The sequence below is a fragment of the Prionailurus viverrinus genome, chromosome E3, assembly GCF_022837055.1.
Source record: "Prionailurus viverrinus isolate Anna chromosome E3, UM_Priviv_1.0, whole genome shotgun sequence".
Lineage (NCBI taxonomy): Eukaryota > Metazoa > Chordata > Mammalia > Carnivora > Felidae > Prionailurus > Prionailurus viverrinus.
In genome coordinates this window covers 39,990,810-40,015,990 of record NC_062576.1, presented here as the reverse complement: position 1 = coordinate 40,015,990, position 25,181 = coordinate 39,990,810, and the positions used below count along the sequence as shown (strand labels likewise).

General features: G+C 49.0%; 1 protein-coding gene and 1 long non-coding RNA gene across 4 annotated transcripts in view; one reads left to right on the top strand and one right to left on the bottom strand.

Annotated features, from left to right (window-relative positions):
• Positions 1–25,181, top strand: part of LOC125154316 (ATP-binding cassette sub-family A member 17-like) — an 88,101-nt gene that overhangs the window by 8,870 nt on the left and 54,050 nt on the right. The window contains 8 exon segments of the mRNA XM_047838448.1: positions 3,788–3,873; positions 4,265–4,523; positions 8,654–8,781; positions 9,840–10,002; positions 11,386–11,645; positions 12,308–12,424; positions 13,778–13,895; positions 22,079–22,243. Of these exon segments, the coding sequence (XP_047694404.1) occupies positions 3,826–3,873; positions 4,265–4,523; positions 8,654–8,781; positions 9,840–10,002; positions 11,386–11,645; positions 12,308–12,424; positions 13,778–13,895; positions 22,079–22,243 (1,258 nt within the window). The 5' untranslated portion in view covers positions 3,788–3,825.
• Positions 3,314–25,181, bottom strand: part of LOC125154317 (uncharacterized) — a 44,779-nt gene continuing 22,911 nt past the window's right edge. For 2 of the 3 annotated variants that reach the window (XR_007147752.1, XR_007147754.1), the window contains one exon: positions 3,314–6,362. This is a non-coding gene — a long non-coding RNA (uncharacterized LOC125154317). Of the gene's footprint in view, positions 6,363–10,266; positions 11,622–25,181 lie in introns of all 3 variants that reach the window. The other variant, XR_007147753.1, reaches the window with a different exon arrangement.

The following is a 25,181-nucleotide window of genomic DNA, read 5'->3' as shown; positions in this document are numbered from 1 at the left end:
CTTATTTACTCACATTTATCCCGCAGATCCCAGAAGACAGCCGGTACTCTGAGCTCTTAATTTTTTTCAACGATCGCGTATCACTTCATTGTTCAGATGTGTAATCGTTTGTATTATAAACTAATCCCCTGTGGTGGGTACCAGGCTGTTTACACTCCTTCGCTATTATAAACAATGCTGCAGCGAATAACCTTGTACGGCGTCAGCTCATACGTGCACAGGTGCACCTGCAGAATAGATGCCTAGATGTGGGGTTGTTGGCTCAAAGGGCTAGTAGTAACGCTCTCATAGATGTTGTGAATAGTTGCTCTGTTGCTTATTTTAACCCTTTTTTTTTCTTGTTCTATCCCGGTAATTTGTTTTCCTAAATACAGCATAAATGGATTGTCTTGCTTTTCTGGGACCTGTTTGCATACCGTCCTCACAACTGAGCTTGGCGTGGATGGTTCAGAGTTTGTGTCGTGTTGTGCCTGTGGAAATGGCCAGGGCTTGGACCCCTTTGACTCGCCTGCCTCCTTTTCTCTGCAAAAGTGCTCGTTTCCAGAGTGCCCTCCAGTGACCATCCCATGCAGAAATCTGTGTCTCAGTGTGGCCGCTGTGGCTTTAAAATGTGTTTCCTGAAGACCAGATAGGTTGAGCACTTTTTCTTACGTCCGTCAGGCATTTGGGCATTTTCTTTTGGAAATTGCTCAAGTCTCTCAAGCCTATTTTTCTGTTGGGAAGTCTGTCTTTTTCTTAGCGACTTGAAGATACCTTTGCTCATTCTGGCTTCACTTACTCTCCTACTGGCTCTTTTCTGGAACTGAAATCCTTAATTTGGATGCAGTTCAGTTTGCCCAAGTTTTATGTTTAGGGGTTTAGAGTCATGTTTAACAAATCTCTGCCCGCTACAAGGTCACGAATATGTTTTCCTATTTTTTCCCCTAAAGGCTTCATTGCTTCACCCTTCACAGTTAGATCTGTATTTCATCTGAAGTTGGTACTTTGTGTGTGCTGGGAGACAGGAGTCAGGATACATGGTCTCCTATATCGATAGCTGGTCGGCCCTGAGCCATCTGTCAGGAAGACCGTGCGTCCTTGTCCTGCAGCGTCAGCTTTGTGGAAGATCAAGTGACCATGTATCTGTGGCCTCTTTCTGGAATTTCGTTCTGTTTCATCAATTGGGTTACCCTTAAGTGTACCGCTTTTGATTCTCGTTTCCACCTTGTACTGTAACCTTTTCCTTCGTACACATTATTTCCCTTACTAGGGCTTATTTTAAGCTACTGGTTTCCAACAAGATGAGTTCTATTACTGACTGATCTTTTATTTTTTTTATTAAGTAATCTGTACATCCAACATGGGGTGTGAACTCAAGACCCTGAGACCAAGAGTCACGTGCTCCACGGACTGAGCCAGCTGAGTGCCCCCATTACTGACTCATCTTTTGATGGTGGCATCGTGCCCAGATACAGTGCCTTCCGTGCATGGTTGCCACTTGTCGCAAATCAATAGCACCGAAGTAAACTTTCTTTTAAAAGGAACAGTCTAGGGGTGCCTGGGTTGCTCAGTCAGTGTAGCGTCCAACTCTTGATCTCAGCTCAGTTCGTGATCTCATGGTTTTGTGAGTTCAAGGCCCACGTCGGGCTCGGTGCGGACAGCATGGAGCCTGTCTGGGATTCTCTCTCTCTGCCCCTCCCCCACTTGCACTGTGCCCTGCCAAAATAAACATTAAAACAACTTTTTAAATAAAAAAATAAAAGGAACAGTCTACTGTTATCACAAATTTGAAAAGGTGCTCAGTATGAAAACCTCCATCTACTCTAATTATTTTCCTGTCCCATTCCACTGAACAGCAGCTGTGGTTGGAGAAAACCATGCATTCTCATGGTCTCTGGGTGTTTTTTCTTTGCATCTGTGCTGGGCCAGTAACGAGCCAAAAACACCTCCTCGTCTACATGGCGTGGCTGTTCAGGCTGGCAAATTCCGACACCAGCTCTGAAGCCCTAAAAGTTGGGTGTTTTGGTACGTGGCTGTTCCCCATTCTTCTTTCTCCCCCCATATTAAAGTTTACACCCATGCCCCTCACCAGGTGAGCCAGCAGTGCCCCCCCATCAGAGCAGACGGTTTCCTTCCCTGTTGTATTGATCTTGGGCTCAGCTGTGTGATGCACTCTGGCCGGTGGGGTGGTTCACAAGGGAGTGTGACAAGATGCTTTAAATGCGTTTGTGCGGCTTGGCTTGGCTTCTTGCCATTAGAGCAACATGCTCCAGCTGGGAGCGGACCGTGGCGCAGAGCTGTTTTCATCCAGTCCGGCTGCACTCACAAAACACCACACACCGGGGGCCCGAGACAACAGAAATGTATTTGTCCACAGTTCGAGAAGTCAGATGTCCAAGATCCAGGCGGTGGCAAGGTTGCTCCCTCCTGCCACTTCCTTCCCTCTCCTGGGCTGTCCACCCCTCGTGCGTCCTCTGTGCCCGCGCACCCCCCGCTGCCTCTGTGTGTCCACATCTCCTCTGTGAGGACACAGGCCACCCTGACAGCTTCATTTTACCTTGGTCGCCTCGGTCAAGTCCCTGCCTCTAAAAACTGTCACCGTCTGAGATCCTGGGATTAGGACTTAGACACAGCAAATGGGGCGGGGGGGACACAATTCGGGCCATAACAAGACCTAGAGACGAGTCCAGCCAGTCCCAGGAGGCGGCAGAGCCGTGGGCAGGAAATTAATGCCGGTGGTTGGGGTTGCTGGCCAGACCAGATGGGCTGCAGCCACGGCTGACTACTCTAAACCTGTCTTGTGCTCGTTTTTTTTTTTTTTTTTTCTACTATGGAGGTGAAATTCAATCACACCACCTGCCATTTTAAAGCTCACCTCCAGTGACGTTTAGTGAGCTCACAATGCGATGCCTTCGTTTCTAATCGGCAACGGCAGAGACGCTTTCACCAGAGGAAAACACATCCGTTCTTTCACTAGCGGAAAAACATTTTTCTGGAAATGAAGATCGTGAGGTGTCAGCAGCTAAAAGCTAAAGCACGTGACATAGCGAGAGGCAGAGAGCAGAAGGGGAGGCTCGTGCTGCCACCGCAGAGCGTCCTTTCTCCACAAGCATCTCTGTCACAGCCATGTCCTCACATAAGCCGTGTGCCCTCTGACGCCTTTATTCTCGGGCCCGTGTTTACTGAGTGGTGAGCACGCGCTGGCCCTGCTCTGGAGTCTGGGGGCTCCGTAGTGAAACAACAAAAAACAGCCCCTCCCACCCACCCCCCAAAAAAATCCCTGCTTTCATGGAGCATGCATTCCAGAGGGAAATCAGATCAAACAAGAAGTAAATAAACAGCACGTTCAGTAGTTTAATGACGCATGAGGGAGGCACGCCACAGCAGGTGCGTGGGCTGTGAGCAGAAGCCACTTCTGTCCCTTCTGGATCACAGCCAGGCCCGCAGCGGGGCAGGGGAAAACGGGAGATGAGAGGAGACAGGGAGACCTTCGCACGACCTTGTCCTCGCGAAGCTGGGCTCCTGCTCGGACGGGAGGGGTTGGGGCAGGAGACCCGGCAGGTGCAGGCTGTAGACAGGAATGTGGAAATCATCAGTGTGTCCGTGCATTTCAACATCAAAGACCAAGTGAGATTGCCCACGGGGGAGTGTGAGCCGAGCCCCGCTGGGATGTTTAGAGGTGGGCAGAGGAGGGGGAGCCCGCAAAAAAAGAAGAAACGATGCTCTGAAAGTCCGAGAGCAGACAGCTCCTCAAGGACAGGAGGGCACGTGTGTGTGATGCCTGACAGTTGCCCCGTTTGCTTCCCAGCTGGTGCTGATCCCTCCCCTTCCGGTGGGAAAGTGACAATGGTCAGGAATTTAAAACTTCTTCTTTGGAAGAATTTCATCTTGAAGGTGGGTAAGGTGGTTCTTGGAGCCGTGGGCATGTCCGGGGTGGGGGGACTGAATGTTTATGTCACGCTGGCATCTAATAACCGATTAAAGAAAAAATCAACAACTGTACTTGAAACGGGGCCCGTTCCTACAAATAAGCCAGGTTCCCACTGGAATTCCGCAAACCGTCATCACTGAAGGTTGCATCATCATTACTGGTTTCTCGCCGCTGATGTCATGGAAAAGTCCAGAAAGAGAAGCCATTTAGTTCATTCTCTATTTTTTTCTTTTTTGTGGGTTGTGCAGGGAGGCTGGGGGTGGGGGAGAATGAAAGGGCTTCTTAAATGGAAGAAACGTCGCCGTGTGGTGACTTAACACTCGCGTTCTCATGCTGCTTTCCTTTCTGTTCTAGAAGCGGAAGACTCTGATAACAGTGCTTGAAATCCTAATGCCGCTACTCTTCTCCATGATCATCATGTACCTGCGTTTAAACAGTTTGCCCAAGAAAATACCTCCTGTCAACTACCTGGCCATCAATATCAGTTTACTGCCAGACTTCCTCTATTTTCCTACTCACACCAGATACCAACTAGTGTATGTCTCTTCCAAAAGCGAAACGTTGAAGGCTATCACTGAAGCGGTGGGGAAATCCTTTGACGTTGAGTTTCAAGGTGAGACATAACGACGGGGTAAGGACAGGGAGGGAGGGAGGGCAATTTTATAGAGTTTGAGGCTGTTTCCTGAGGGTGCGCATAGTCGTGATTCCATATCTGGGGTCTCCAAATCCTAAAAAATCTGTGGAGGTGACAGCTGGGGGAAAGCCGCCCACGAGGTCTCTGATTGCCGCAACCACGTTCTGGCGACTTGGGAGATTCTGAACTAGTCGTCCGTCTCTCTTCTCATTTTAATCATTCTAAGCCAGTCTCTGCATGCAGCCAAGAAGGTCTCTCAAAGGTCCGAAAGGTCTGGCCAGCCTTGTGCTTCTGCCCCTCTGGTGGCTTCCACTGCACCAGTAGTCCAGGGTCTGGCCCTACCCCTGCCTCCAGGCTCCTTTCAGGGGCACTGGGCAAGCTGCCAACCGGGCTTTATTTAGATTTCTCAGCTGCGCCTTCGTCTCTGCGCCCCTTTGGCTACGGTCAGAGATCTCTGATTCACGGTTCATCACACCGCCACTTTGGGCTTTCTGTGTCAAGCCTGCGGTTGACAAGCCTGCTGGGCTCCACCTCCCTGAGGGCAGAGGGCCCTGTCCGTTTTCTTCATCACTGGGCCTCCTTCATGCCTGGCATACACTCGCTGCTCAATACATATTTACTGAATGAATAAATACGTTCGTTAATGGAGTTAGGTAGATAACAGTTTTTCAAAACGCGGAATCCACAAAATGTGGAGTCATGTTCCAAAATTGCCATGATTGTAATATGTGCTTTTGTAAAGATGTTCTAATAATACATAAGGTACCGAGTGAAAAGGAAGGGCTCTCCTCTCCCAGCTCTGAGTGCCACTCAACGCAGACAATTCTTTTAAAGGCCCTCAGTGGCAACACACGTGGGGGCCGCTGTTTTGGGGCTTTGCGCTTGCCTGGCAACCTAAAATACCATTCTAATTCTACTAGTACGAGATTGGAAACAAAACACAACAGAGAAAGCTCCTCTTGGGAGGCTGGAGATGATACGGCGGTGCAGGTGAAGGACACGACTTGCAAAGTAGGATGGCGGCCTGGGGACTGGGGTGGGGGGGCGGGCAGGTTGGGGGGGCCGCGGCGGGGCTGGGGGTGGGGTGTGGCCGCCGTGAACGAGGCTGAAGGAAGCGGGGGGGGGGGGGGGGGGGGGGGGGGGGGAATGGTCCCGAGCGAGGCTGGAGCGTCTGCAGGAGACTCGCACGCCTCCCCCAAGTCTTGGGTTTTCCTCCATGTGCGCCAGGCCGCCCACGTGGCAGGGTTTGAAGAGAAGTTGTCTGGCGCGATCTGTCTCTTCCTCTGGCTGCTCTCCGGGTCTCGCAGGGAGACGGAGATGAACCTGGGGCCTTGGGCTCCAGTCCGTGAGCAGCCCTCCGGCTCCCTAAACATTCGGCCTTTGCATCCGGCCTGGATCCCCACCTCACTCCCTGGGACCCTTCGGTCGCCTCCACGGAGAAGAAAGCATTTCTCTTCTGTCTTCCCTTAAGATCCTACCTCGGGCAACGTCTCCCTCCTCGTATGGGGCGTCTCGAGGCGTTAATTCTGTTTCATTATCTCCGACTCACTTCTTACCTCATCGCTGTTTATACTCTGTCCTTGGCGTCGCCGGTTCCAGGGCTTTCCTTCCAGGCTTCCTTCTGCGCGTGCGCGCTATGCCAGGGACACTTCAGGCCTCCGCCTGCGGGAGTCTCCGGGGCTGAGTCCCGCGGTTCCGGGACCTGCCACTGCTTCCGCCTCCGGCCGCTTCCGCCGCCACGCTTCTCTCTGCGCGCTCTGCGTCCCCGGGACAGACGGCCGTCTGCCTTCCGCTCCTCCTTCTCTCCTTATTACATAACTGCACGTGAAATAATATAAGGTTTAGAGTGAAGTCAAGTTCTCACCCCAAATGCCACTTCGCAGAATTCTTTGCTAGAAGTTTAGAATGTATTTTTCTGGAATTTAAACGTTAAAAAAAGAAAAACACAAAAAATAAACCTTAAAATTTCAATAAAAGAATAAGAACGATGAACACCAGAATTGTTTGCAATGACATTTTCAAATCACATAATAGGATAAGAAATAAAAATTAGATTTTGCTCTTTGGGGCCATTCCCCTAAGTAAATCCTACACCCTGGAAGGAAGGGCAGTGGTTTGAGGAACTCTCCAAACCATGACAGACATGTTTTCCCTTTTGATGATCCTCACAGCCTGTTCTTTCCCTGGGGGGCTGGACCCCTCTCTTGCCGTCAGCCCTTGGTGCCTCCTCCTTGGGCGCAGGATGACTCCCGTGGCTACACCACTCTGCACTTCGTGGTCCCCTTGCTACCGTGACTTGTCCAGGGATGACACCTAACTCAGCCAGAGCCAAGGAAACACTGGGATGTTTCCCGGAAATTTCTGGGAAAGAGATTACTGCTATTTGTTTCTGGTAACAGGGCAGACTGGGTTATGTTGGCCTGTTGAAAAACATACGCTGGACAAATATTAAAACCATGTTCTTGAAAGCAATGAAGAACCAAATTGATAGTAAGAAACTATCTAAACAAACAAACAAATCTAGGGTACAGATTTTGTTTCTTGACCCAAGAGGTAATGACTTCGCTGTGAACTTTATAACAGCTCATTAGAACGAACGTTTGTGTTTTGTACGCCTTCCTGTATGTATGCTATTTTCCTCAATTTAGCCAAATGTTTATGTACATGTGTGTGTTTAAAAAGAAACATAAATATGGCTAAGGAAGCAAACTATATAGAGGAAAATAGGAAGATTCACTCATAATCCTGTTCCCCAGATATGTCACGATGCAGACTTACCCAGCCGATCTGAAAAAAGAAGAGGACCAAACAGAACTAGAAATGAAACTAAAATAACGTAAAACTCAGCTGCAGCTAAAAGTAGTGACCTCCCCCCCCCCCCCCACTACCACCGAAGGGGCTGAGGACATGGGGGAGCGGGAGCAATGCTGAACCAGGAAGAGAAAGGATTTCCATCTCTATCACACAGTTGGAGACTGGATTCAGTCGCAAATCTTGTGGACCAAGTGATTCGTTTTGGCTCCCCCCCCGCCCCCCCCGCACCCCCCTCCAAGAATGGGTTTTGTTCTGATGAAAAGTTAAAGTTCAGTCTCATTGAGGAGCCTTTCAACATGCCACATAACCTCCAGCATCATTGGAGATTTTTATCATGAATCGGTTCATTTGAAAAAACTCCATATTCTCAGAGACGTTTGAGAAAATGCTGCCACGCCAAAACAAAACTGGACTCCCACGGCACGGAGATGTGGTCAAAGGAACAGGAAGCGGACTTGGAAATTTAGATCAGCGAAATCGCTCCCAGGGAAACGACCGAGTGGATGCGTGTGATGGCTGGGAGACAAGGTCTGGGAGGCGCATGACAATGTCCAGCAACAGGATGAAGAAAAGGGGAAGCGAGAGCGGCCGCGTCCCGCCCACCCACGAGGGTTTCTAAAAGGAAGTAACTGGACACACAGAGGGGAGGGGACAGAGCAGTTCACAAAAGGTTCCCGCAAGAGCGGCTGTGTCTGCGAGGCGCGCAGTCTCACCACTTCCTAAGAGGACAGCAGAAAGGGACAACCGTGGACGTGCACTAGTGACTTCTCCTGCACGGAGACAAAGGCGCAGAAGCCAATGAGCTCTCAGAGAAGACACCCGGCTGGTGGTGAGGAGGCAGAATGATGCGGTGATGCCTTCCACATTCTGAGCAAGAATTACTTTTGAGGAGGATCCTGGACAACAGCCTCGCCACACGCGAGGGCCGGGGACCGGAGCAATTATTTTTCTCATCAGAACAGCGACGTTCATCTGTGATTCTGTCTCCCGTTTTGGTTGCCATAGCCACGCAGATGAGCTACGGACGGCTCCCCATCAACATGGCCAAGGGCGAGTTCCACCTCCTGTGGCCCTCAGCGCCGCCCAGCTGGAGGGCCTGGGACGAGAGATGGCGGGCATTCAGACCGTTGTCACCGCCTCGCGTGGCTCCCGGCCATCGAATGTGCTCATGTGTTCGCAGAATGATGGAGGAAGGTGTGCGGGGAGGGGGGGGTCTTGCGGCCCCTCTGGCACCGGCTCAGGGAGGCGGGGATGGGGGGGCAGCCTGCTTGCTCACGGGACTTTTCTCTCCACAGTCCTAGGCCATTCTTCAGTGCCTTTGTTTGAAAATTATATACTCCAGGATCCCAAAGCCTTCTTCGTGTTGGCTGGAATTGTCTTCGATCACACCTTCAATGACAGCAAGCAACCCCTGCCGCTGAAGGTAAGGGCCATCCGGTCCCGGAACGGCCTCACCATGCCTCCCAGGCTCGTGCGTGGGCCCATTAGGGAGTCTCGCCACCTGGGCTGCCCCCTGTCTCCCTGTGTCTGCTTTGCCACCTGGCTGCCTTTCTTCCGGAGGAGGTGAGAAAATGCTCCCGGTTTCGCTGCCTCCAACCTGGCCCCGGGGCACCTCCCAGTGTTCGGGTTCCTCGCAAGAGAGGCCTGCCCAGGGAGACCTCGGGCTGAGAGAAGGGGACCACGAATTCCAGCTGCCTGCTGGATAGCAGACTGGAATCCGGCTTGGCAACCACTGGCTCTCTAGCCGTGGGTGGGGCGCCGACATTTCCGGGCCTCAGTTTCCCTACCGGTGTAGCGGGAGTACTAGCAGTTCCTGACTCAGCTGTTTCGGGCATCAAGTGAGTTTGTGCCCAGAACCGAGCCGGGGACGGAGGCACTTTCCAGAAGGGCTGGTTGTGGTTGTCATCAGACCACCACACTAATCACATGGGCTCCATGTGGTAGGTCTGTCTGTCTGAGGACAAGGCAGTGGCTCCCATTGGGGGCGGGGAAGCAGCTCCTGTGTAGCTTTGGTGTCGTCCTGTGCCGCCTGATGATTAATGGCTAGAACTTGCATGGGGGTGTTGGCAGCTGGAGACAGACATGTTGATAAACAACCAGCAACGCTTTTCGAGCGCTAACAATTGCCAGGCATACCCCAGGGACCATCTGACTTGATCCTACAGTGCCTCTGGGGCAAGTGCTGTTAACCTCATCCGCGTCGTACGGATGAGAAAACCGAGGCAAGAAGGTCAAGTCACCCGCCTGAACCGCCACTGCCATTCGGTGAGAGGTCTGGGGTTTGGGTCCTGGTGGCCCCGCTCCAGTGTCCGCGCTCGGAACCACCTTCCTGAAGGGGGCTCTCCTGGGCAGACCGCTGAGTGCTCCTCGCAGGGGAGGGAGGGATCGGCCTTCCCTCCAATCACAGCTGGCGGCAGACACGAGTCCTGGCTGAGCGTGGGGACCCCGTGACCCAGGTCGTCCCCTCTTTATCCCCTGCAGGTTAAGTACCGCCTGCGCTTCAGCTACACGCAGAGGAACTCCTTAATCGCGCAGCTGACCTCCAAACAAGATTATGTGGACAGCTGGGGCACATCCTTCCTCTACCCTCCCAACCCAAGCCAAGAGCCCCGGGCCTTAGGGCATTCGGACGGCGGACTCCCTGGTGAGGAAGCCCCGACGATTAGGTCTCGCCCACTCGCACGTGCCTCTCGCGCTGTCACTGCCGTCTGAACCCTTGCTAAGCTAGCAGCTCAAAAGACGCTGAAGGAGTAGCGTTTAGAAACGTATCACTGAGTAAAACGCTTTCATTCTAGAGGAAGTTGAAGAGCAGTAAGGCTGTGACACTGAGCTGTTTGAGGGAGGAGGGGGGGCATCTTACGGGAACAAGGAGGGCGCGTCTCTTCTTTTTGTCTCCGCATGTACTCACGTTTGCTTATATACCTGACGGTCTTCAGCTCTCTGCAGGCCAGGGGAGAAGCCGTGGGGCAGCTCGGAGGCCTGGCCTCCACGTCACTGTAGACCTGGGGTCTCTCTCTTTGTGCGGGGTTCAGGGAGACCTCCCTGGTAGGGAGCGGACAGCTCTCAGGAAATCGAGCAGACAGCGTGCACCTCCCCGGAGGATGGCCACGCAACTGTCGAGAACCTTGGGCCCGCAAGCCCAGCGAGTGGGAATGTAAACCCGAGGGCTTATCATTCCATGTGATTCTAGAAAGGATGCCAACGGTTCTGCAGTGGAAACGCTCCGATATGCCGTGAAGACTCCGTGATGGTTCCCGGAATTTTATTACCAGCAATTTGTTCCTCCCTTTCTCGTGCTGACAGATCCAGGGGTCTGCGTAGGTCAAGGTCATCGGGAGAGCATAGTCACCTCCCCTTTACTGCTGGGTAGCCCACGCTGGCTCTGCCCATGTGGAGGGCCGGTAACCCCTGCTGGGAGGTGGGGCCTTTAACTCTTACGAGATCCCCACACCGGGAATCTCTGCCCTCCGACCTATTTTTCCCAAAAGCTGACCTTCGCCCACCGACTGCACTGTATGAAAATAAACGTTGCCGGTGGTAAAGTTTGGCTTTGAGACTTGGCAGCAAAATTCAACGACCATAACCCTCGGACCACAGCAGTGACAGCTCAGACAGAGGTCCCAGTAGGTGAGGGGGCGCGTGTCTCCCAGTCCTTTGCATTTAACCCTTTCATGTGTCCTGGTGACCGGAAGTGCGGAACAAGCACCCTCTCCCTGAAGCCCGAGCGCTTAGGGGAGAGGATGCGGCCCCACCGTGCAAGAGCGTGGCAATGGACACCCCTTGTTTTGTGGGCTCAGGATGCCTTTGCCCTGTTTTCTGATAACGGACACCATCACAGCCACAGGGGGCCCCCGGGGACGCTGCTCCTTCTTCCCCGTGGCGGCACGTGGACTCCAGGGAGACCGGCCCACTCCCGCCGGATCGTCTCCAGGAATCGTTAGCCACGACCCGCCTCGCTCAGCGGGTGTTCTGCACCTCCAGTCTTCCAAGTCTCTTACGCTCGGGTGTCCGCTGTTCTCTCACGCAGGATACAGCAACGAAGGCTTCCTGGCCATCCAGCATGCGCTGGACAAGGCCATCATGCATTACCACGCCCACAACGGGACGACCGAGATGTTTGAGGGCCTGAGTGTGCTCGTGAAGAGGTTCCCCCACGGGGCCCACATCCAGGACAGGCTCCTGGTGACCCTTCAGAACGAGTTCCCTCTTCTGCTCATGCTCAGCTTCATCTGCATCGAGCTCATCATCATCAATTCCATTGCCCTGGAGAAAGAGAAAAAACTGAAGGTAACCCCCCCCTCCCCGGCGTGGGGTGCGAGCCTCTCCCGGGGCGGGGACGTGTATAAGCCCCGATGAAAAATGACCCGGGTGGGGATGAGGCCACGGCAGGGACGAGGCTGCGTGGGTGTTAGAGGGACTTCCCCTGAGGGATGGACGGCGGATGTCGGACGGTGGTTCGTCATTTGACTTGCTTACAACGTAGGCAATGCCGTCTGCTGTGACCACGTGAGTCCTTGCTTTTGGGCTTGCCCACGGCGGCTGTTCAGAAGATGCCTGCGGACCGACTCCCTGATGAGCGCACAGGAGAGGATGTTCGCCCAGGATGAGTCGCTCTCTCGTGGCTGCAGCCGGGAGCCCAACCCAACACAGGGTGCCCCGAGAGTCTCTCTGCCTGCCCGCGCTCTCCTGTTACCTGTCTCCTCACCTTTTGCTCTCGGTAGAGACCCTCTGCCTCCTCACTTTAATTTTCTTCTCCTTCGATTGCTTCTTATGACTGTATATAGAAATCGCCTGCCGGAGGCTCCCCAGACCTTGCGTGGCCTCACCGACCATGCACGGTTTGCTCCGTCTCGTGCACTCAGCACCGTCTGAGCGAGGCCACCTGCAAGGCCGCGGTGGGTGTGTGGCGCTGGCAGTGGTGGGACGCCGGGCTCCTCTGCTTTCTCTAGGAGTACATGTGCATGATGGGAGTGGACAACTGGCAACACTGGGCTGCCTGGTTCATCGTGTCCTTCGTCTCGGCCCTCCTCGCCGTTTCTTTCATGACCGTCCTCTTCTGCACACAGGTGCGTGTCCGGTCCCTCCGCACACACTAAGCGGAAGGAAGGTGGCTGCGGAGCGGGTGGTGGGGCTGAGACTCGACAGAAGATGAGAGCACAGCCAGGGACGCGCTCTTGGGGCAACCTCAGGTGGTATTTGCGGAAACTTTGCGGGCATCGGGCACTGAAGCTGCACCATCCAGGAGAGCCTTGACGGCCTTCCGTTCCTGGGGCTGCAAGTACTGGACGCGGGTGTGGTTAATTTCGTCAGGGAAGTGGGATTCGTCTCCTAATTAAAGTATTTTACAAACTTTAAAACATTACAACTCCGCAAATAGTTGAAAACAGTTGTTTTAAAAGATGGAGAATGTCCTCTTAGGCCCATCCTACCGTGTTAAATTTTCCTCCGTGCTGCCATGGATATCTGGTGTTCCAATTTGCTAACTTGCATCTGATGGCTAAATTATAATCCACCATGTGGATAAATGAAGACTTAGCTTCTAAATTACCCAAATTGGGGCACTTTGGATAAAGGTAGGCAAGAAAACCCAGACCACATGGCAAAATACATAAAACAAAGAAAACAGCCAGAAAGCATTAAAACGAGGAGACGTGAGGTGTCAAAAGAAATAGCATAGTTATTATAAGAGCGACAATGAAAAATGGGATAAAGTCTCTTATTAAAGCAAAAGAGATTCACATTGGATCAAAAATAGAATTCAGACGTATGCTCTCTTTAAAAAAGATACACGCACAGAGCGTAATTTATAAAAGGTAATGGACACTGGATCAAAGTTATGCCTTAAAAAAAAAAATCAAGATATGTTGTTTAATTTAGACTAATCTTGTGGTTTTAAAACAATTTCTGCATTGTTCTGGGGCCCCTGGGTGGCTCAGTTGGTTGAGCGTCTGGCTCTTGATTTTGGCTCAGGTCATGATCCCAGGGTCGTGGGATCGAGTCCTAAGTCAGGTACCATGCAGAGCATGGAGCCTACTTAAGAGTCTCTTTCTCTAATACCTAAGAAAGTGTCTTCTTTAAAGCCTTGGATTTAATCATAGGATTTTTTTTTTCCCCCTCTGTATCCCCTGTGTGGTATTAAACCACATCATGTCTGATCCAGAAAAAAAAAAAAAGTCTCTTTCTCTCTCTCTCTCCCTCTCTCTCTCTCTCTCTCTCTCCCTCCCCCCCCCCCCCGCTGCACCTCTCCCCCACTCATGCTCTCTCTAAAATAAAAAATAAAACAAATTCATTAAAATAAATAAATAAATAAATAAATAAATAAATAAATAAATAAAAGTTCTGCATTGTTTTCAGGGTATTTTATGCCTCTCCTCATTCTTTCCACGTAAAAACAACGTGTGTTTGTGACTGCCCCATAGGTGAACAGTGTGGCGGTGTTCAGGAACAGCAACCCTAGCTTGATATTTGTTTTCCTACTGTCTTTTGCCACGGCCACTGTTTTCTTGGCATTCATGATCAGCACATTCTTCCAAAAAGGTGAGTCCTGATAAAATTCTCAGTCGGGGAGTGTGTGTGTGACTTCTTTTTCTGGTAGCATTGCTATTCCAGTTACGTGCGTCATTAATTATTATTTCTCCAAAGCCAAGTTTTCACCTCTACGGTTACTTTAGCAGTAGAGCAGTTCCATTCCCCATTGAAGGCTTAGGGAACTGTCTCTGTATACGTATATCTTTATGCCTCATTTGGCTTCTAAATGTCATTTCAAATGGAAGCAAATGGTAAGTCCCAATGTGGAAGGAAATGAAGGGTAAGACATCCAGTGCAGACAGGTTTCCAGGTCTTGATTGTGAGTTGGGCACAATGATAGGGTAGCTTATAAGACACCACAGTAAGAGAGGAATTCCTGGGACTTTGGTCCTGTCAGAGGGGTGTTACCTCTAAAACTGTTGGTAGAGTCGCTGAACTACTAGAGACAAAAATAACAGGAAATGGAGTCAAAGTCAGAGTGTGGGATAACTGAGTCCTGATTCAAATAGAGAGACGGAGGTAAAAACATGAATGGAGGACGGGTCCAGCAGGTGGTAACAACAACAAAAAGGCTTAAAAGAATTTGGGAAAAAATAAAAATGTGGTATAAATGAAGCCAGGCAATTTATTGTTTACATTGGTGAATATTTGACATCAGATACCATGTTCTAATATGTGGGCCCTGGAAAATATGGACCCTGCCAAGATGGGGGTGGGTTCTTTGGGAGGCTGACTGGGCTTAGACACTATCTCCTCATTCAAATTCTCTACCTAGTGTCCCACTATCCCTCAATAGCTCAAGGGCAAGCATGGCAGGGGGGATGGTCAAGGAAGAGAGTTACGTGGATACCTTAGAGCATAAGTATCAAAAGGATGCTCAAAAGCTAAGGTTAATGTGGTACAGAAGGTTGAAACCCCCAAAACTGAGCTTGCGTTCACACACAAGAAATAAGCACAGGCTGGAAATAAAAGACAAAACCAATGAGGTCAGAAGCACAATAAAGCAGGACCAGAGTAGGAAACAGTCCCAAGTGAAGGCAAATATACACTTACGCAACTCAGAGTCTACGACCAATTGCTTTTTTTTTTTTTTTTTTAAATTTTTTTAATGTTTATTTATTATTGAGAGACAGAGAGACATAGAGCATGAGCAGAGGAGGGGTAGAGAGAGGGGGAGACATAGAATCTGAAGTAGGCTCCAGGCTCTGAGCTGTCAGCACAGAGCCTGACGCGGGGCTCAAACTCACAAACTGTGAGATCGTGACCTGAGCTGAAGTCAGTCGCTTAACCAACTGAGCCACCCAGGTGCCCCGACCAATTGCTTTTTGATGAAGAGGCCGAGACAATTCAACAGGCAAGGAATAAGGAACAGTCTTTTCAGCAAAGGGTGCTGGGATAGCTGGATATCCACGTGCAAAAGATGAAGTTGGACCCTATATCACATCATGCACAAAATCAACTCAATATGGATTGTAACTCCAAATATAAGAGTTAAAACTACAAAATCCTGAAAAGAAAATACAGGCATAAATCTTTGTGATCTGGGGTTAGGTGGTGATTTCTTAGACATGACACCAAAAGCATAAATCATAAAAAAGCAGATGGATAAATTGGATTTCCTCAATGTTAAAAACTTTGTGCTTCAAAGGATACCATCAAGAAAGTGAAAAGACAACCACAGACTGGGAGAAAACATCTGCAAGTACTATATATCATAAGAGACTTGCATCCAACATAAGTAAATTAAACTAAATTAAACTAAACTACAACTAAAAATAAAAACAAAAATATTCCAAACTCATTCTACAGGCCAGCGTTGCCTTGATACCAAAGCTGGAAAAGACATCAGACCAAAAAAACTACAGACTAAAATTCCTTATGAATACAGAGATGGAAAAATCATCAACAAAACACTAGCAAACTAAATCCAACAGAATATTAGAATGATTACACACTATGCCAAGTGGGGTTTATCCCAAGAATGGAAGAATAATTCAACATATGAAAAATAATGAAAAAGCATGTGACAAAACCCAGTACTTTTCATGATAAAAAATTTTAACAAACTAAAATTTAAAGGAAGTATCTCAACCAATAGTGAGCATTTACGAAAACCCCACAACTAACATCATACTCAATGGTGAATAATTGAAAATATTCCCCCTAAGATCAGGAACAAGATAAGGATGCCCACTTTCCCCTCTGTTATTCAACACTGTACTGGAAGTTCTAGCCGGAGCAATTAAGAAGAAAAAAGAAACCAAAGACATGTAACTGGAGAGGAAGAAGCAAAACTCTCTCTATTCAAACGTGACATGATCTTATACAGAGAAAATCCTAAAGAATCCACAAAAAGAACTTTGAATCCAGCGAATCTGAATCCAGAAACAAATGAATTCAGCAAATTTGCAAGATACAAGGTCAACACGCAAAAATCAGTTGTGTTTCTATACATGCACAGTAACCATCCCCAAAAGGAAATCAAGAAAACAATTCCACTTAAAATGCCATCCAAAATAAAATACTCAGGAATAATTCTGACCACAGAGATAAGAGACTTGGTAAAAGAAATCAAAGATGACTTATTGGAAAGACATCCCATGTTCATGGATTGGAAGACTTAGTATTGTTAAAACGGCCCTATTCCCCCAGATTGATCTACAGATTCTATTCAGATCCTATTAAAATCCCAGCTTCCTTTTTCTCGTAAATGGACAAGATGATCATAAAATTCACATGGAATGGCAATGGGCCTTGAAAAGCCAAAACAATTTCAAAAAAGAATAACAAAGTTAGAGGACTCACACTTCCTGGTTTTCAAACTTACTACAAAGCTGTAGGGATCAAAACAGTGTGGTACTGGCATGAACACAGATAGACTGATGGAACAGAATTGAGTGTCTAGAAATAAGCCCATACATCTAATAGGCAATTGATTTTGACAAGGGTGCCATGACCATGTAATGGAAAAAGAACAGTTTCTTTAACAAATGGTGCTGGGACAACCAGATAGGCACTTGGACTCCTACCTCACTTCATTCCTTAGATGGCTGAATACTATTCCATAATATGGACAGACCACATTTGGTTATCTTTTCATCTGTTGATGGAAACTGGCTTGTTTCCACCTTTTGGCTAATGTGAACAATGCTGTTGTGAACATTTGTGCACAAGTGTCTGTTTGAGTTTACTTTCAATTCCTTTGGGCATACACCTAGGAGTGTAGATGCTGGATGATAATCCTATTTAACTTTTTGAGGAACTTTTTGAGGAAGTAGCAAACTGTTTTTTGCAGAAGGTGCAACATTTTACATTTGCACAGCAGTACATAAGGGTTTTTTTTTTTTTTTTTGAGAAATACCTGTTCAAGTCTTTTGCCCATTTTTCACTTGCATGGTTTGTTCTGTTGGTGCTGAATTGTATGAGTTACTTATGGACTTTGAATATTAATCTTTCTTCAGATATGATTTGCAAATATTTTCTCCCATTCCATGGGTTGTATTTTTACTGTCTTGATAGTGTCTTTTGATGCACAAAAATTTTAAATTTTGTTAAAGTATACTTTATCTCTTTTTTCTTTTGTTGCCTATGCTTTTGTCCTTATACTAAGAAACCAGTGCCAAACCCAAGGTTATGAAGATTTCTCCCAAGGTTTCTTCTAAGAGTTTTATAGGTTTAACTCTTATGTTTAGAACGTTGATCCATTTTGAGTTAATTTTTGCATATTGTCTAAGATCAGGGTCCAACTTCATTCTTTTGCATGTAGATATCCAGTTTTCCCAACACCATTTGTTGAAAAGCTACTCTTTGGGGCACCTGGGTGGCTCAGTTGGTTGAGCATCCAACTTCAGCTCAGGTCATGATCTCACAGTCTGTGGGTTCGAGCCCTGAGTCAGGCTCTGTGCTGACAGCTCAGAGCCTGGAGCCTGTTTCCAATCCTGTGTCTCCCTCTCTCTCTGCCCCTCCCCCACTCTCACTTTGTCTCACCCTGTCTCTCAAAAATAAAAATAAAAAATAAAAATAAAAAAAGCTACTCTTCCCCCATTGAACAGCTTTAGCATCAATTGAAAATGAATTGATCATGGGGCACCTGGGTGGCTCAGTTGGTTAAGTGTCCAACTTACTCTCAGGTCATGATCTCACAGTCTGTGAGTTTGAGCCCCACGTTGGGCTCTGTGCTGACAGTTCAGAGCCTGGAGCCTGCTTTGGGTTCTGTGTCTCCCTCTCTCTCAAAAAATAAATAAACATTAAAATTAAAAAAAGAAAAAGAATTGATCATGTACGTGAGGGATTGTTTCTGGGCTATTCCACTGGTGTTTATTGGTCTAGACTTTGAGAGGAATTGATGTTCATTCTTCTTTAAATGTTTGGTAGAATTCACAAGTGAAGTCATTATGGTCCTGGGATTTTCTTTGTTGGAACAGAATGCGAGGGGCCTATGGGGCACCATCCAGTGTACTAATATACATATTACTGGATTCCCAGAATAAAAAAAGAGAAAGGGGGGAAAAAAAACCACCAGAAAGAAATATTTAAAGAAATAATGACTGAAAACAACCCCAATTTGATGAAAGACATGAATCTACAAACCCAAGAATCTCAGTGAACTCCAAGCAGGATAAGCTCAAAGAGATCCACAACAAGAGTCATTCAGATTGTCAAAACCCAAAGTCAAAAAGAGCATTTGTGAAGGCATCAAGAAGAGGCTCCTCGTGTACAAGTGAACCTTGGTGATATCAATAGCTGATTTCTCTTCAGAAACTACAGAGTTCAGAAGTTAGTGAGATGACATTTTAAATCCCGAGGGGGTTAAAATTCAACCAGGAATTCTATACCTGGCAAAACCCCTTGAGAATGAAGGTGAAATTGAGACATTTTCGGACAAACAGAAGCAGAGAGTGTCCATTGTTACCGATGGACTTGCCCTACAAAAATTGACAAAGGGAGTTTTTTGGGCAGAAATGAAAAGCCTCCAGACAGTAACTTGAAGCCATAAGAAGAAATACAGACCACCAACTGGTGAAGACACCTTAAGCCAGCATCACTGTCCTTTTGGTTTGTAAATCATCTTCTCTCTCCTATATGATTTATAAGCAAGTGCATGAAAATATTCATGAATCTGCATTAATGGGCACCTAACAGATGAAGATATGATCTGTCACAATAACAGTTTAAAAGGGGGAGGACAGAGATGTCTGTGAGCAGAGTGTATGGTACTGAAGGTAAGTGGTATTATTTAAACTTGGTTGTTATAAGTGTAAGGTTAATTATTACATAGTTTTGACTAAACTATGCGTGTTACTTTCCTGTTGCTGAGGTAACAGCTTACTGCATACTGAGTGGCTAAAAATAGCACATATTCATCATCTTACAGCCAAGTCTGAAATGCATTTCTCTGGGCTAAAGCATCAAGACTTCCTCAGGGCTGTGTTCTTTCTGGAGACACGAGGGGAGAATGAGAACCCTTCCCGATGCCTGCATTTGGGGGCTCATGGCTCCTTCCTCAGTCTTGGGTGCTCTAGCTCCTTCTGACTTCTGATTCCATCACCTCCCCTCACTCTGGAATTCCTAACTCCCTTTCCTGAGGGCCCGTGGCGTTGGACCCACCCAGATAATCCAGAATAAACTCATCTCAAGATTCTCAATCACCTCCACAAAGTCCCTCGGGCTCTGTAAAGTCACACCTTAATGTTACGGCTTTCCGGGGGTTAGGATTGGACATCCCTGGGAAGCCTTTATTCTGCCCACCGCAGCACATAAACAACTGGAAAAATAGTGAAGTGAGAAAAGAAATTATTGAAGCAACTTCTCAACATTGAAAACCAACAGAAATAAATGTTTTCAAGTTGGGGGGCTTGAAAAGAATCACTTCACAAAGAAAGGAATTACTTCAAGTGCTTTTAAAACATAGTGTTTCAGGGAGCCTGGGTAGCTCAGTCGGTTAAGCGTCCAACTTTGGCTCAGGTCATGATCTCATGGTTGTGAGTTTGAGCCCCTCTTTGAGCTTTGTGCTGACAGCTCAGAGCCTGGAGCCTGCTTTGGAGGCTGTGTCTCCCTCTCTCTCTGCCCCTCCCCTGCTCACGCTCTGTCTCTCAAAAATAAACATTAAAAATCTTTTTTAAAAAAGAATAATGCTTGCAATGGGTTGAAATATGTAAAATATAAAAACCCTTGATCACGTAACAATCGTGATTTATAACGGTGCCCCAGGAAATGCCTCACTAGCAGCCCCTGGAGGTGGCTAGGGCTGCCATCCATCACACCCTGTTACCACCACAGGCAGGAAGGCACGTCCTGGCTCCTGGCTGCCCTCTAGATCGTGCCTCCCGCCCCGCCCGGCCCCTTTGAAGAGGAGATTGTCATGTGAGCAAACCACACTCTACCTCTTACCGAAGCCTCTGCTGCCCCCTGTCCTTGCCCACATTCATGGTTGTTGGTCCCGCCTCATCTCCTCTCAGACCCCTGGCTTGCTCTCCCGGTGACCCTGTGCCACCCCACATCGGTGCTCCCACGCTCCCACGGGCATCCCCTAAACCTGAGCCAACAACTGTGTGGTGGCCAGAATCTCAGCCTCAACAACCCCACTCTTGACCCCCCATGTCTCTGTTTAGTTCCCCCGTCTTGCACCCACCTCCCCCAGTAATTCTTTGACCCCCATCAAGACGTCTGATCCATTGGCCCCAGTGTTTTGTCACTACCCATCACCCCATCGTGTGCCTCGCCCCGCTCGGAGCCCCTGGCCCGTCCCTACTTTGACTCCTCTGACGTATACCCACCGGCTCTCTGTTGAACTCGTATTGCAAATCCTCAGCCCTGGTCACACCCAGCTCCCCGCTTACCCTGCAGCAGAACCTGGCCGGAGAAACACTCTCCCCTGTGTGGACCAGTATCTTTATTTAGGCCTCTGGTTCACAGATTCGCTGGCCACTGCCCTGCAGACCACCCACATTCCTTTGTCACTTTGACCCGCACCTCTCTGGATCAGCAATTTCAAACCTTTTCCCAACCCTCCAGTGGACGCAGCCCTTCTCCCTTCTTCACTGAGGCTGGAAGTTCTTGCTCTGGCCTCAGAGGGCCGGTTTTGCACCCTCGTGTGGACCCTGACCTTGAGCAAGTTAACAGACTGTGCATGCGTTTTCCCTTCTGTGAGACTGGAAAATAACAGTATTTACAACTTAGTTAGAAGGATCAGGTAGGGTATTGCACGTCAAATGCTGACAACACTTGATGCGTGGTAAGAGCTTAGTAAATCCTAGCAATGATTGACACCATTTACAAAAGAAGAAACTGAGTCAAGTTATAGAAGATCCAAGGTCAGCCAGGTTCGGTGAAGGGCCCACTGCTGTCTCAATGGGGGCTTTTTCCATTACCTATGCAACTTTTAGGACCGGTTCCCTGTTCTCTCCACTTCCCGGAAGTCAAACGCCTGCACTCAACCTGAGCTCCTGTCCCACGCTCCAGCTGGATTGGCCTTCTCTCCCAATCTGGAGCCACCATGCCAAGAACCTGGAAAAACTCGAGTCCTTGACCCATAATTTACTAGCTCCATGCCACAGGGCACATTTATTCCACGTGGCTAAACCTCAGTTTCCTCCCCTGTAAAACAGGGAGGGCACGGGGGTTATGGAAGAGTCTATAGAGAATGCGCGGATCCCGGTGCTACATCATGTCCCACTGCCCAGAGGAGGTCTGTACCGTGAGGGATGGTGTCAGTGCCGTCTTGGGCAGTTAGACATTGTGCCTTCACGGACAGATGGATTCGTGTTGGGTTTTGTTTTTTTTTTTTTAATTTTTTTAACATTTATTATTGAGAGACAGAGAAAGACAGAGCAGAAGCAGGGGAGGGGCAGAGGGAGAGGGAGACACAGAATCTGAAGCAGGTTCCAGGCTCTAAGCTGTCAGCACAGAGCCCGACGCGGGGCTTGGACTCACAAACCGCGAGATCGTGACCTGAGCCGAAGTCAGACGCTTAACCAACTGAACCACCCAGGCGCCCCCGGATGGATTTGTGTTTTAAGTGCCACAGATGCCCTTGGTCTTTTGATAGCGAAAGTGCAAAATTCCTGAAAAGACGGCTTCTCTTGGAGATGCCGAGGCCCCCACAGTCCCCACCCCCGCCCTGCCGTGGCGGGAAGGGGCTTGTGTCGCACGTGGTGCATCAGTGACAAAACCCTTCTCGTTTCTTCCCGCAGCCACTGCCTCGGGAGGAATCATCTTCTTCCTCACCTACCTCCCATACCTGTACCTCACTTTCAGCTACTCCCAGAGGACCCACTTCCAAAAGATTGGCTTTTGCCTGCTCTCGAATGTCGCCATGGCACTGGGAGTGCGATTTATCTCCATATTTGAGATAAGAGGTGAGTCCCACCTTTCTCCAAGGGACGCTGCCTCAATGCCCTGTCACTGCTGACGGGCAGAGTGACCTGAGTTCCCATGAGAGCCTCACTGCACTCTTCATTCGGCGTCCTGAGCGTTTCCGACCTGCTCGAAGCTACAGTAGGTTGTAGGACACGTTTCACACCACACAGCTCACAGTGTGGTTTGGGAGCAAAACTAAAGCGTATTAATGATTTAGGAGATGATATGACCATGCAGTCGTACAGATATAAAAGATACAGAGTTATGGTGCGCCTGGGTGGCTCCGTCGGTTAAGCGTCCGACTTCAGCTCAGGTCACGATCTCATGGTCCGTGAGTTCGAGCCCCACATTGGGCTCTGTGCTGACAGCTCAGAGCCTGCAGCCTGCTTTGGGTTCTGTGTCTCCCTCTCTCTCTGCCCCTCCCCTGCTTGTTGTCTCTCTCTCTCTCTCTCAAAAATAAATAAAAACATTAAAAATTTAAAAAAAAGAGATACAGAGTCATGATTCGATTTGGTTCACACTTTCAGAATTTTATGGATAAACGGAGTGCTATCTACATACGTCATGTTTGAGGCTCGCAGCCTTCAGGGTCCATCTAGGGGACTTCCCATCAATGGTGTCCTACTTCCAACTCCCACCTTTGGAAGTGCACCCCCAAGTTTTCATCTGTCTTACGTTCTGGGGTCGGAAGGATCCTTCCGAATGCCAGCAGTCACAGCAGAAGATTGCAGCTAGCATATCAAAATGTAGGGACCAGCTGGCCTCAGTAGGCTTTCTGCATGAGACCGTCCTACATTTCCGCAGCACGAAGGTGATCTGCTGTGAACACTCCAGCAAGTGTCTTCGTTGCTCAGTGTTGGCTTTTATCACCAGAGTCCTGGTTCCAGACACTACGGCTTGGCTTAGCAGCAGCAGGGATAGGAATTATATGTGGGACCTAGGTTATGCGTCCTCTTAGGGCAGTTGGGATTACCTTCAACAACCTGCTCAGAGGCACTATCTATCAAGAAATGTCTTTAGGTTGGGATGGTCTAAATGGGTGAAGGATGCTTAAAATATAATGGAGGGTGTCAAGTTGACCAGAATTCATTGCAGGTGAGTGGTTTTCTTTAACAAAGCAGTGACGAGACCACACTTTGCAAACGACAACGGGGGGGAAAAGTAGGTTTAAAACCGTAGCTCCGGGAGCACCTGGGTGGCTCAGTCTGTTAAGCGTCCGACTCTTGATTTCAGCTCAGGTCGTGATATCATGGTTCATGAGATCAAGGTTGGTGAGATCAAGCTGCATGCTGGGCTCAGCGCTCAGCAGGCAGAGCCTGTTTGCGATTCTCTCTCTGTCCCTCTCTCTCCGCCCCTCCCCCCCACTCTCATGTGCACACTCTCTCTCTCTCTCTCAAAATCAATAAATAAACATAAAAAATGGTACCTCCGATTTCTTCCATGTTAGTGAGTGAATAGGGGAATTTTACAGACCCTCTCTTTTGAAAGCGGGGGGAACTTGGGTGAGCAGCTGGGCTGGATGAGCTTGTGGGTTTGTTCCCACGCTGGGATTCTCTCGGGGAGAGACTGAAACGACACTCGGCAGGGCTACAATGCGGTCCTGACAGCCGTGGGGGTCCGAGCATCCTGGGTGGGCATCCTGGGTGGGCTGAGATGGCCCCGCTCCCACGCCTCTGCCTCCTGCAGTCACTGGGTGTGGACCACCCAGAAAAGGCTGTGAGGAGGCTGACAGCTGAAAGCCCGTTGGCTGCAGCATGCCCGGCAGCTGAGGTGACAGCTTTCGTGAAGGGGGCGGGGCAGGGAAGTACATCCCTGTGTCCTTATACCAACCCCTGATACACGAGACGGCCTTGGGGAAGGTGCCGCGGTGCTGGCTGTATCGTGAAAGAAAAACAAAGGAGAAAATTGCCCCTGCGAGCCTGTTACAAGCTGGTTCTCTGTTGGAGCTGCAGCCCGGATCACCCTGCAGGGGCAGTCCAGGGACCCTCAAGCAGCAGCCCAGGTGCCGGGCAGAGCTGGCCTCACAGGCAAAGCCTCACAGGTTTTCAAGTACAAGGCAGTGAAAAACATAAGGAAATAAACAGCCATGGACAGGAACCAACAGAAACAAGACAAAGTGAAAACAGATTCACAAAGTCCTCACATTTTGGTATTATCAAATCACAGATTATAAAACAATAATGCTCGCGATGGGTTTTTCTTTTCATAAGGCAGGTTTGAAAATATCTGCAAGCAATGAGGACGCAATACTCCTTGGGGGAAATACAAAATACGACCAACCAAGCAGCAAACTTCGTGGATGGGTTACCAGTAGATTCAAAACAGCGGAGGGAGAATTATGACCTGGAAGGAGGTGAGAAGAAACCACGCCGAAGGCAGCAACGAGGACCAAAAGGATTTTAAAATGGCAGGAGAGCTGAAAACTGACGCAGGGAAGAGTGTTTTGCCTCCATTTAAGCAGAGATCGGGCAGGAAACGAGAGAAGGGGCAGAGGAAATGCATCTGAAAAGAGGGTGCCCAGATCTGTCCCCAAACTCAATGTCAGGAAGCCCAGCAAATCCCAGACGAGAGTAATAAGAAATCTACGCTAGGCACATCAGCGTACAGCGGAGCGCAGCAGATGGCAAGAGAAAAATCTTAAAAGTGGCCTGGGGAGCAAAAAGAAAAACTGCTTCTCAACAGAGCCACGGTGGGGGCCTGAAGACAGTGGCTTCATACACGGGTTGTGTAAAATAACGACAACAACAGCAGCAGCAGTGGCAGCGGCGGCAACGGAGATTCCTTTAGGTTTTATTTTTTTTAATTGTTTAATGTTTATTCATTTCTGACGCAGAGAGAGTGTGCGTGCGTGCACGCAAGTGGAGGAGGGGCAGGGAGAGGGGGAGACACAGAATCGGAAGCAGGCTCCGGGCTCCGAGCTGTCAGCACGCAGCCCAG